This window comes from Pogoniulus pusillus, chromosome 1 (assembly GCF_015220805.1).
Source record: "Pogoniulus pusillus isolate bPogPus1 chromosome 1, bPogPus1.pri, whole genome shotgun sequence".
In the NCBI taxonomy this organism is placed as follows: domain Eukaryota; kingdom Metazoa; phylum Chordata; class Aves; order Piciformes; family Lybiidae; genus Pogoniulus; species Pogoniulus pusillus.
In genome coordinates, this window is record NC_087264.1 from 26155546 (window position 1) to 26168542 (window position 12997).

At 38.2% G+C, this 12997-nt stretch overlaps 1 protein-coding gene across 1 annotated transcript in view; it reads left to right on the forward strand.

Annotated features, from left to right (window-relative positions):
• Positions 1–12997, forward strand: part of CKAP5 (cytoskeleton associated protein 5) — a 56805-nt gene that overhangs the window by 11273 nt on the left and 32535 nt on the right. Inside the window, exons 4-14 of the mRNA XM_064145189.1 lie at positions 898–1104; positions 3644–3815; positions 5468–5600; positions 5856–5959; positions 6320–6433; positions 6711–6815; positions 9250–9339; positions 9438–9602; positions 10338–10466; positions 12174–12356; positions 12838–12951. Coding sequence (XP_064001259.1) covers positions 898–1104; positions 3644–3815; positions 5468–5600; positions 5856–5959; positions 6320–6433; positions 6711–6815; positions 9250–9339; positions 9438–9602; positions 10338–10466; positions 12174–12356; positions 12838–12951 — 1516 coding nt within the window. The remainder of the gene's footprint in view (positions 1–897; positions 1105–3643; positions 3816–5467; positions 5601–5855; positions 5960–6319; positions 6434–6710; positions 6816–9249; positions 9340–9437; positions 9603–10337; positions 10467–12173; positions 12357–12837; positions 12952–12997) is intronic.

Here is a 12997-nt window from a genome sequence, read left to right on the forward strand (position 1 = left end):
TAGATGGCCTCAATGTCTGTGTTTTTTGTCAGAAATTGCTTACAATGTTCAGAAAAAACTATTAAAGGTAGCAGTAAAGATTCCTGAAATGTTAGGGAAATTTGGTAATGAGTGATTTTGTATGAGTACTGTGAACTGCAATTCTTAATTGACTAAAACAGTCTATATACTTACAGGGATTGCTTTTTTCCCTGAGGAGGTATTTGTGTATTTCACTCATGAAATAAAACATAGCTGTGTTTATGTGGTGTTGCATCTAACTCAACCAATATGAGCCTTTGTACCTGTCAGTTTCTCCACAGGATGTTTTTAGTATTTCATTGTTGTGAAGCCTGTGGAATAGGCTGAAGGTGAAATAAAAACACCCAATGGGCCAGATCAGTGCTGTAGCCATCTGTCTTTGTGACCTAATTAAATTAATAGAAGTCTTATTTAAATGATAAAGCCAAAGCTTTGTTTTAAAAACCTAACAGCCTTTCTGACCCTTTGGTCTAGAAGTGGTGCAAATGATTTAGTTGAAGCCCTGAAACAGATGTGAAATTTTGTACTGGGACTATGCACAAATGCTCTATATTAACTGTAATTTACACAATGCCAGGAAATGGCATTTGCTTGTGGATCTTAACTAATATACATTAATGAATACACATCTGAGAAAATATCTACTTCCATTTTTCTCCGTCTACAGGAGCTCTTTGGATTAAACTTGCGGTTGAAGTTATCGCCTATAAAAGATTATTACCTTCAAATTTGACTTAGCAAGTCTTCATATAACAGAGTTAAACTCTGAGTTTAACTTCATGTTGTGGGTGTATGTGGGTTTTTGTCTGTGGATAAGGGTATAGAACACCAAACTCACTAAAGTATTCCACAAGTAACACTCTTTTCATCTTTCAGGACAACAGGAGAAGTAGCGTCTGGAGTTGTAAATAAAGTGTTCAATCAACCAAAAGCCAGAGCAAAAGAGCTGGGTGTAGATATATGCCTAATGTATATAGAAATTGAGAAAGGAGAGGCAGTACAAGAAGAGTTGCTAAAAGGTCTGGATAACAAAAACCCCAAAATCATAGTAGCATGTGTAGAGACACTGAGAAAAGCATTAAGGTAAGCTTGGTTTTAGTTCATGGGGATTTTTGTTTGTTCTTTCCCTTGCTCCAGTTTGCTGCTTAATTCTTTAGCAGGCACTTTTTACTGAATAGGATGTATCTTCACTGAACTGATATTTTCTGTCAACTAGAGTCAAGAACATCATGGGATTTGTTGGATATGATGTCCTTGCTTTACGAGCCTCATATGGATCACTTTTGTTCAGAGCAACTGTTTGCTGCACTTCCATTTTCACAGTGGACCTCTGAAAGAAGGGCAGGATTAGTGTCTCTTTTGAACTGTGGAGCTTCTCTTCTGAATAGCTGAAGTAAACTCACTGATGGGAAAACTAAAATCTAGTCTTAAAAAAAAAAAAAAAAACAAGACACTGACATGAGCAGGATCTAATTTGGTACATGTTGTGTGTTTTTGGAAGAAAACAAAAACTCATTACACAAAAATTGTCATTTTCCATATAATAATTTATTATAAAGAAGCTGACATTTTCTAAAAATCAAATGCAACTTGATTAAGATAGGGTAATTTTCTTCACAATTTAGAATATTTGGAGCATCTTTTCTTGTTCCACTTCAAGTGTGTTTCCTGCCTTTGAGTTGCGTGGAAGATGGTCTGTATTAATGGACAGGACACTTTTTTCCCTGAAGTGAAATAGTTCTTGTGAAAACTTCCATAATACAGATGGAGAGTATTTTGTGCTAGGTACTTTTTAGAGACCTTGCTAAGGTGTATGTATAGATGGTCCTTTAACTGTTCCAGGCTTCTGTACTAGAAGTCAAAGTAAAGCATTGGGCTTGGCACATTACCTGTGCTTCTATGAAATGAAACTACTGTCCCACATTTAAGAACATGTTTTAGCTATTTTAAATTGCCCTAATCAAATGTCCTTTTAACAGTACAGTGTAATTAGAAACTTGCATAACCTTTAATATCTTCTAACAAACCACAGCTGTAAAATGTGCAATATCTGCTTTTCTAACATGCAGTGTTTTTGAGGTATTGTGCTAGTTTGAGCCTAGCTGGGATATTTTAGTGAGAGGAATTAGATTATAGGCTGTGAAAAGTAAAGAATGGTGATGTCTGCTTCAGGATCAGATACCTCAAAAATGGAGCCTTATTGAATTAACCTTTTCTTCTCCTTTTGGTCTATATTGGTACCTCTATTTGTCCTGTGCTTTGGTAGGTTTTCTGCATTGATTAGAGAATTTACCTGTTGTACCTATGAGGATAGCTTGAGTGCATAATTATTTCAGCTAATTTTTGTCTCACACTAAGGTTTCTGTTCTTTCTTGTGTTGTTACATGAATTAGGTAAAATTATATGAATTAATAAGAGAATTTGTAAACACCTTTTCTAACACACACTTTTCTGAGTCTTGGTAGAGTGGTCAGCTCATTTGTTCATGTTGTGCATTTAGATTGTTTCTAAGGTGAGAGCTTCTTTGTCAGGTTTTGATACTTACTGTTTCACAAAGTAGGCTTTACAGTAAAAAATGTACAACTAGAGTATTTAGAAAGTGAAACCATTATAGGTTTTAGTTCTTAAACAGCCATTTTAACTAGATTTTTCATGTAGCACTTGGAGTGAGGCAGAAGCAAAAGTGCAGTTGTTTGAAAGGCTAATTTGGAATTCTCAAGGAAAATAAATGCTTCTGAATTAAAAAAGTCCTTATGACTTCTGAGGTGATCTGGATAGGATGCTTTAAGAACTGTAGCAGTTGACTTTTTATTATGAGTATGAAAAAGTTGTCATGTTCTCATCCAGCAGTGACTGAAAGAGGGACTTCAGTGTATTTAGTTCAACAACATTATCTGCTGTGAGGGAGGGGTGATTGGCTGGAGAAACTGGCTTTATGTGCCCTTTCAACAGCACCTATTTCAACATATGTTTTCTGTGAGGGTGACCTAGGCACACTATAATTCTCTCATCAAACAAGTGGAAAAGTGACTAATGCTTTTACTGCAATTTACCTCCCAGGGTAGAATAAGGAGATTCTATTCTGATTTTTATTTGATTATTTTTTTTTTTAAAAGTAGGTCATACAAATTTTGGTCTAAGGACACTTTCTTTTTCTTTTTCCTTTTTTTCTTTACCTGCCCCTGGCAAGGGAACAAATTTAGGCAGTAGATTGGATTAAGTGCTTTGAAGTAACTTCAGAGGCCTGATTTTGTAATTCCAGACTGAGTGTGGAAGGCAATTATGTTAGAGCAAATATTCTTCAAATTTTACAGTAGCTTACTAACTTCACAAAATAATACCTATAATAATTATTGGACTAAATGTGTCATTTGACTAAATGACACAATTCCCAAATATGCATTGACAGAATTTCATAGCTAATGTTTTTAAAACAATTTGTGGATCACTCTTTCTAATTCTTAACTGGACGCTGATGCTATTCCTTGTTTTTTAACTGATGCTATTCCTTGTTTTTTAACTGATGCTATTCCTTGTTTTTTAACTGATGCTATTCCTTGTTTTTTAACTGATGCTATTCCTTGTTTTTTAACTGATGCTATTCCTTGTTTTTAACTTCTAGTGAATTTGGTTCAAAAATAATCTCACTGAAGCCAATCATTAAAGTATTGCCAAAACTTTTTGAGTCTCGGGAAAAGGCTGTTCGAGATGAAGCCAAACTCCTTGCTGTGGAGATCTACCGTTGGATAAGGGATGCTCTGAGACCTCCATTGCAGAACATAAATTCTGTTCAGGTAGGCAGAAGGTTGTTGTCTATTCCAGATTTTTAATAAAACACTTCTGTGCTCACCCTCCCTGATCTTGGCATTTTTTATTAACTGCAATGTTGTATTTTTAGCTTCCTGTAACTTTACCTAGAGCATTAGTCCCTCATTGTTACTTGTAAAGAAATCACCACACACTCTGAGTTTTTTATATGTGTATGTGTGTGTGCATGTGTATATATGTCTATGTATGTAGATGAAAGAGAAAACATCACATTCATAGAATCATTGAATACTAGATTGGAAGGGACCCTCGAGGATCATCTGGTCCAACCTTTCTAGGTGATAGAGTAGTTTAAATGAAATAGTCTTGCACCCTGTCTAGCTGAGTCTTAACATAACTGAGGAGGAGATTTGAGATCTAACTCAATGGCAAATAGTCACTCTTATAAAAGACCCTTGCAGAGAAAGTTTTCAGGTTGACTGTTTTCCTTCTAAGTTTTCTTTTTGTCCTGAAGTTTTTAACTCTGCAGCCCTTCAGATTTGTTGTGTTGCTGCTCAGAATGGGACTGTTCCATTTCAGAAAGAGGCATTCCATTATGCTACTAGAGAGGGACATTCCATTGTTTTAAAACTTTATATGCTATTTGTGCATCCTTCTCTCCTACCCACTGGAGTTAGTTGTATTCAGGTGAAAAGCATTAACTTGCTGGAAAAAAGCACAGTTTGAATCAAGGGTAGCTCAAAGTGTTTGTTCCATCATAGTTTTAGTGCAACTTGTAGCACATCTGTAAGAAAAGGATCTTCCTTCATGCTCAGCCATTTTTAGTTTAAAGGTTCTACAGATGGCATGCACCATTGTGACTGCTTTACAGTTTGTTCTTATGTAAAATCTTTGCATTGGTGCTTTGGATTATATTCTGCTCCATCAATATACTTGGTCAAAGCTTCTGAACAGTCAGTGTGAAGGTAAGTCATTTCTCTGGTGGCAGAAACAAGAATTTGAAAGGTAGCTGTGGTGAGTTAGGAGCTTCCTCTCCCCCACTGAAATTTACCAGACTAGCTCAGATGACTTGGAAGTAAGATGATGCTGTATTTACAACAAAGCAAAATTTACAAGCATATATACCATGTATTTACAAGTATGTACAAATTAGAGGGGGAAAACAACAACGACAACAACAAAACAAAAAACAAAACAAACAAAAAAACCCACCAGAAATCCAAACTCCCTTCTAGACAAAGGAAACTGCCCAGAAGGGGCTCAAAGCTGCCCCCCTCATTCTCTCTCTACTTTCCCAGATGGACAAACAAAACAATCAGTAAAGCTTATGTTGTTTTCTGTTAGCCAGGATTAGTAAAAAGGATTAATATTAGAGTGGAGTGAGGAAGGAAGTAAATAGATCCAGTGTCCCAGATCAGAGTGGGACAAATAGTTAACATTTTTGGTTTTCATCTCTCTCAACAAAACAATGAATGATACAGACTTCATCATTATTTTCTTTTAACAACAAATGATCTAATTTATCTCATTAATATATTCCAATTGGCCTCAAAATAGCAAAGTAGTGCTATCTTGGCCTTGAAAAAGGAAGACTTCACTGCTTTTCCTATGCACTGTTACTTGTCTTGGGGTCAGTACAAAATGTTTCTGATACCATGATTCTCTTCCCTTTTGACAGCTAAAAGAACTAGAAGAAGAGTGGGTCAAAGTAGCATCAGCTGCTCCTAAGCAGACCAGATTCCTGCGTTCTCAACAGGAGCTGAAAGCAAAATTTGAGCAGCAGCAGGCAGCTGGAGGAGATGTAGATGGAGGTAATTTAATCTTTGAACTCTGTTGGAAAGTATATCACTGATGTATAATTTGTGAAGGAATGTGTTAAATGATGAAGGCATGTTCACTCAGACTAGTGCAGAGTGTGGGACTCCATAAGCAACCAAAAAATGGGGCTGAGGCAAAAGCTTTATGGGAAAGAGTATCTGTCCTGATGGAGTAGCAAAATCACAACTGCCCATAGTGCTTTAGGCCATCTCATTTGTCACTTACATTTTTCTGTTTTCTGGCTGCAGGAGATGATGAGGAGGAGGAGTCAGTACCACAAGTAGATGCGTATGAGTTGCTTGAAGCTGTAGAAATTCTTTCCAAGCTTCCCAAAGACTTCTATGAGAAAATAGTAAGCATAAACTTAGTTCTATGACATGTGCAGCTAATGAGTCCTAAGACTTCCTGGTATAATGCAATGTACAGTTTACTGCTACATGGATAATAACAGACTAATGTAAGTAAAATGCAGACTACTATAAATAAGTCTCAAAACTTAATTTACCAACAAGAAAGCTGTAATTTTAAGAAGCTGAGATATATCTTGGAAAGGACTATATTTCATATCTTACTGCAGTTGTTGATGTTGAACTACAGGGAGGCATTGGCTTTCTCAGGATAGAATTAAGTTCTAAAATCCATGTTTTGTGGCAAGTATGCTCCTTTAGAACTGTTTGCATTTGTAAGCTCACATGAATTCTCTGCTGTACAGGAAGCAAAAAAGTGGCAAGAAAGGAAAGAAGCTCTGGAAGCTGTTGAACTGCTGGTGAAGAATCCCAAATTGGAAGCAGGAGACTATGCAGACTTGGTGAAAGTTCTCAAAAAGGTGATGAATAAAACACAGGGTGCATAGATGGTTTAATATTTTTTTTGTAGTTTATTCGTATTATACTTTAAAAGTTGCAGTAGAGATAATCATGAGTAGAAAATTACAAGGTAGTAGAAGAAATAACCCAATCTGTGGTCTGCTACTGTTGTAAGAAATTCTTTCAATTCTCTGAAACTGGAATCCACAATCTTTAACCTTTCTTTTTTGTCCCCTTCTCTATTTTCCTGTTTAATTTCTCTCAAACTTTGTTTTTTGGTTTGTTTTTTTTCTTCAGGTTGTTGGAAAAGACACAAATGTTATGTTAGTTGCTTTGGCTGCCAAATGTCTTGCTGGACTAGCTACTGGTCTCCGAAAGAAATTTGGACAGTATGCAGGGCATGTAAGTAAGAGTATGTACTTTTTTTCTCTGGTTTTATTGGTGCTGGACACTGTTTGTTTGTTATTTATCAAAGGTAATTGTACAGTTACAAATGCTTACCTACCCCTTAGTGGACCAAGCGGTGAAATATCTGCTGAGATGCCTTGCAGGTTAAAAGGACCTTGTTTATTCATATTCAACAATGTGAAACTTACCATTGCAGTAAATCTTCTGTACTAAGACAGCTCAGAATTATCCTGCCATGAAATAAATTTTATTTGGATTACCTCATTGTCAGGATACACTTACAGAAATGCGTTCATATGCTACAGTGGTAAAAATAGCTTCTGAACCTGAATTCTACTTAGCTCCATGATGTATGTTTCAGGTTGGTTAGGTGGTTTCAGGGTTTGGGGTTTTTTTTTCGATGTTGGGGAGGGATTGGTGGTGGTATTTTGTTACATGGCTTTTGTGGTTGGTTTGGGTTGTTTGTTGTTTTTTTTTCCACTTTAAATAGAAAAGCTACTGAGATTTTTGGTGCCAAAATATTCTGGTGGTCTAGTTTCATGCTCTTTACTACTTGTTGGTAAGAGAAGAGTAGCATCAGGAAGTACAGGGAAGCTTAACTAGCCTTTGGAAAGAATGAGCTTTTTGATTAGTTGCAGTTATCTCACTTGTTTCTCAAGCCTCTCTTGCTGTGCTCTTTAAGCTTCTTGATCACATTTTACTTGTGATAAGCAAGAGTGATGGGGTCAGAGCTTGGAGAGGGAGAACTCTCTGTATTTGCTGGTAGTGTTACATTTTGTGTTGCATTGGCAAGTTACTGCATCTCGCTGCTTCAGAAACATTCAAGTCTCCTGAGCTCTGAGGAACAGATTGTATTGTTCTTCCTTCTGAAAGCTGTCTCTACTTGCAAGAAACAGTTTTCCGTGTATTTACACTCTGTTTTAGAGATTAAACCTCATAGCTACAGACTTGGTATTGAAAAACTGGTGTTGAGAGGATGACCTCTTCAGTACTGCAATGGCAGCTGTAAATTGCATGATCTCTACACTGATTTGCCTATTTACTAGTGAGGAAGATGTAGATTTCTCCTGTGAATGGACAGTGTGTTACAAAACAGAACTATTACTAGAATTGTGGTATTATTGTAAACTGTTAAATGTTGTACTGTAATATTGCAGCATGCAGTCTATCACAAGAGTGATGAAATCCATCACAGAGCTATACACTACTCACTGTCATTAAGTGTATGTGGCCTAGATTCTCTTCTCACTGCCTTTTGCCCTGCACTGAATTTTCTCCCCTTTCCCTCACTCTCACATAAGTTTTTAACTTCAATGTTACAAACATTCCTCCTTGCTATCAGTATTTTCTAAACCAGAGACTTTACTGATTTCAGATATCTTCTTCCCATGACTTTATTCTCTGTAGGGTTTACAATCATCTAGCGCCTTCATGTATGAGTGTCTTTACAGTACCATTCTGTATTAATTGAAGAGCTTTGGGGTTTTTTTTTTAGTGCTAAAGGCTTTGTGAACAGGGAATTTGCAAATTGCAACCCATCAAAGCATACCAGCTGAGTCTAGGTCACTGTGTTGTAAGATATTGAGATCTCATAGTCAGTTTTTGAGTAGAAGGTGTTATCTGTGGGAAATGTACTTTGTATCATGCAAGAGCTTGTAACTTCTGTAAGTCATCAGACTGCTTCCAAACTATGAACTACATTGTTTTATGAAAAGCTTGAAAATAGTCCTTTTTTCCACAATTAAAAGCTCTGCATGCTACTGGCTCACTGACAGAAGTTTTTAATGTTGCAGAGATCATACTTCAGTGGAGCTGCTCATATTACTGGCATGGGAGAATGCCTTTATCCATTTATTTACTTTATTTTCCCACTGTGACTAAGCAGCTATTTCGAGTATAAATTGCTGTGAAATTACAGAATGACATAGTTCAGTGTCAGATGTGCTTTTTCAAAATGATAGATCAAAAAAATATTGCTCTAGGAAGGATTCAGGTTGCTTTAGAAGCATGGTATTATCAGCTGTGGGCCTCTTAATGAGCCATGCTGTCTGCTGTCAAGCAACAGGGAAAGAGAGGACACATAATATACTTTCCTGAATTCTTATGCTACAAGAGCATAGCACTATAGACAGGGAAATAGTTTGATTTCCAAGCTTTTCCTCCAGATCAGTGGAGCCAGAGCATTCATTGCTAATTACATGACTTCAAATATCTGCCTTCTGTTTAGCTTTGCTGTGAAATTGCCCAAAAATCTGTATTTGTTCATTGACTTAATGGAATAAATCAGCTAGAGTCAACTCTTTCGTACTGCTGTTGTGATATTTTGCAATATTTGCTTCTTTGCAGGATACCAAGGAGCAGGTTATCAAGTTTCCAGTTATATTAGTGAAGAGTAGATTCACTTTTTTGTTTGTTTCTCTTTCCATAGGTTGTTCCAACAATCTTGGAGAAGTTTAAAGAGAAGAAGCCTCAAGTAGTGCAGGCACTGCAGGAGGCCATTGATGCAATCTTTCTCACAGTAAGTCAGAGTGTCAGTTTTCCCATCTTGGTCTGTAATTTTTATTTACTTTTCTCTTATATTACTGAAACTAATAACTTCTTTATCCAATGCTGTAGACCACATTGCAGAACATAAGTGAAGATATCTTGGCAGTGATGGACAACAAAAACCCAACAATTAAGCAGCAAACATCACTTTTCATTGCAAGAAGCTTCCGCCACTGCACACCTTCTACTCTGCCAAAAAGCCTGCTAAAGCCGTTCTGTGCTGCACTTCTCAAGGTAAAGCAGGAGGAGTTGGCTTTTCTCTGGCACTGAGTTGAGTGCTGTTGTGAAGCACTGGATCATTTGGGGAGAAAAGCCTTTCTGATAGTGGAAGGACTAAAGAGTTCTTATGTGCTATGTGGCCATTAAGAGTCACTTTTGATGTCAAACTTGAAGATGATTGAGTCATGGGAACTTTTAGCTTTTCTGAAACTGGAGACTCACCAAGTTTAATAGATTAAGAAAGTGTTTTGCAACTATTAAACTTCTGGGCACTGTGCCACTTGATTCTTGTAGATATCTCCAGCAAGCTTTCATTGGAATGCTACCTATCATTTGCCTTGAATAAAATAACAAATCATACACTGCAGTTACATTAGAGCATTTAACAGTGTAAATGGTAACAATGTATACTTTTTTTCTCATTGCAAAATAGCTAATTTCATTGTTATGGGGATTATTCTTAGCATTGAAAATGGAGATTTGAACACAGTTGCAGATGATCAGAATTCCTGTGAAATTAAATGGTGTTGCAAAAGGATGGGAAACTGGCTGTATCTGACAAACAGTGGACTTGATCAGTAAATAGGAAAGCAGAAGTCAATACCAACCTTTTTTTGTCCTGCAGTGTTTAGGGCTATTCTATAGTAGGTGTAGACTTTATAAAGGGAGAGAGGTTTTAAACAGAAGATAGATTTAAGAATCTGTTCAGATATGAGCTGCCAGTCATATGGTACATGTCTTTCTTTGCAGCATATCAATGATTCTGCTCCTGAAGTAAGAGATGCTGGATTTGAAGCATTAGGCACTGCCTTGAAAGTGGCTGGAGAGAAAGCTGTGAATCCTTTTCTGGCAGATGTAGACAAACTAAAACTTGATCGGGTGAGTTTGTTACAGTAAATGTGTTTTAAAATACTCCGTTTATCCATTTAAGATACATCTTAGGCTAAAGACCATAGAGGATACTTTAGCTGATGACTTCCACTGAAAAGTTATTGATGACCTGGACGAGGGGATTGAGTCCAGCATCAGTAAGTTTGCAGATGACACCAAGCTAGGAGCAGGTGTTGATCTGTTGGAAGGTAGGAGAGCCCTGCAGAGGGACCTGGACAGGCTGGATGGGTGGGCAGAGGCCAATGGGATGACATTTAACAAGGCCAAGTGCAGGGTTCTGCACTTTGGCCACAACAACCCCAAGCAGCGCTATAGGCTGGGGACTGAGTGGCTGGAGAGCAGTCAGGAGGAAAGGGACCTGGGGGTACTGATAGACAGTAAGCTGAAGATGAGCCAGCAGTGTGCCCAGGTGGCCAAGAGAGCCAATGGCATCGTGGCCTGCATCAGGAACAGTGTGGCCAGTAGGACAAGGGAGGTTATTCTTCCCCTGTACTCAGCACTGGTCAGACCACACCTTGAGTACTGTGTCCAGTTCTGGGCCCCTCAATTCAAGAAGGATGTTGAGGTGCTGGAACATGTCCAGAGAAGGGCAACGAAGCTGGTGAGGGGCCTGGAGCACAAATCCTATGAGGAGAGGTTGAGGGAGCTGGGCCTGTTTAGCCTGGAGAAGAGGAGGCTCAGGGGTGATCTTATTACTGTCTACAACTACCTGAAAGGGCATTATAGCCAGGTGGGGGGTGGCCTCTTCTCCCAGACAACCAGCAACAGAACAAGGGGACACAGTCTCAAGTTGTGCCAGGGTGGGTATAGGCTGGATATTAGGAAGAAGTTCTTCACAGAGAGAGTGATTTCCCATTGGAATGGGCTGCCCAGGGAGGTGGTGGAGGCACCGTCCCTGGGGGTCTTCAAGAAAAGACTGGATGAGGCACTTAGTGCCATGGTCTAGTTGATTGGTTAGGGCTGGGTGATAGGTTGGACTGGATGATCTTGGAGGTCTCTTCCAACCTGGTTGATTCTATGATTCTGTGGTGTTGCAGGGAAATTTAAAAACATATTTATTTCTCTATAGCTTATCAGGCATCTTTTCTTTGATTTCTACCTAAAAATACATTAGCATGTTGGCATTGCACCTTTTCATTCTTATGTAGAGTACCTGTTTGGCTTCATTCATGTACTATCTGTGAGATGGGTTCTGAGGTTTGGAGGATTTTGGTGGTGGTTTTGGTTGATTTGTAAACATTTTCTTGTCTGAAACAAAGTTCACAACTACATAATCTGCAGTTTTTTGTGTTACTAGACAGGTTTTGGTATTAAAGACTTGCTTTCCAACAACTAAATTTTTGTGCTTGTGCATTGGCTGAATGATGATTTTGTAATTTACGGTACTTAGTCTTCAGAGCATTTAAGTATCAAGAGGGGATAGATGTTAGTGCTCTCCGTGTACGTGCACTTCGCTTTGAACTAGGTAAATTATTCTAGCACTAATGTGATGGCTGATGCCTTTGACTGATTAACATTACTACTGTAAAGAAAACAGGATGGCTGAATTTTGTGAAGTAGACAACTTCATGTTTTTTCCCAAGTAGTCAGGTGTGAGCTGCTGCTGTTGAAGGAACACTGTACATCCAGTTGCGGTAGCTAAATAGCTTTTTTTCTTCTTTCACCCCTTCTCTTTCTTTTTTTACTGCTTGTCAGATTAAAGAGTGTGCTGAGAAGATAGAACTGGTTGGTAGTCAAAAAACAGGAGGCGCTGCAGAGAAAAAAGAAGGCAAGCCTATTGGTGGAAAGACCCCTGCTCTTTCAGGGACTGGTGGAGATAAAGAAACAAAAGATGCAACAACCAAACCAGGACCGCTGAAAAAAGCACCTGCTGTGAAGGTAAGAGACTGCCAAGAGATTATCTGACATTCAAAATTGTCTGATGTGATAGCATTGAAGTTACTTATTGAAGGTCAGAGGTGGCTTGTTAAATATCTCCTCCTACTGAGGAATTGTTGTCCTTCTGTAGGAGTAGGTGAGCACGACAATGGAAAGAATCGGGGACTTTCTGAAAATGTATGTGGTGAAATCTCATTTTTTAATGATAAAAAATGATTAATCTGTTATTTCTAGTACCATCATGCATACATACTGCTTTTCTGTTCAGCTTTCATTGTCTTGTGTACCTGGTAGTGTAAATAATTTATAAAACCTGACAGACTGAAAGCAATGTATGAATAAAATAAGCTCTAAGAAAAAACTATGACTGTAGTTGTTATGGTACTAGAGATGTAGAAGCATGAGAAAACAGCAGTTCTTTTGATATCTGATGAATAAGAGACATTTTTGACCTTGACTGACTTGTGCATTTCCCTTCTAGTCTGGGGGCCCACCAAAGAAAGCCAAACCAGCTACAGTCACAGGTATGGGAAGTGCTGGAGCTAAAGGCAAGAAGGGTCCTGAGACCAAAGAAATATTTGAATCTGAGCTCTCGGTGCGTATTCTGCTGTCCTTTGAAATAAGTCCCCTGTATAAGTAGC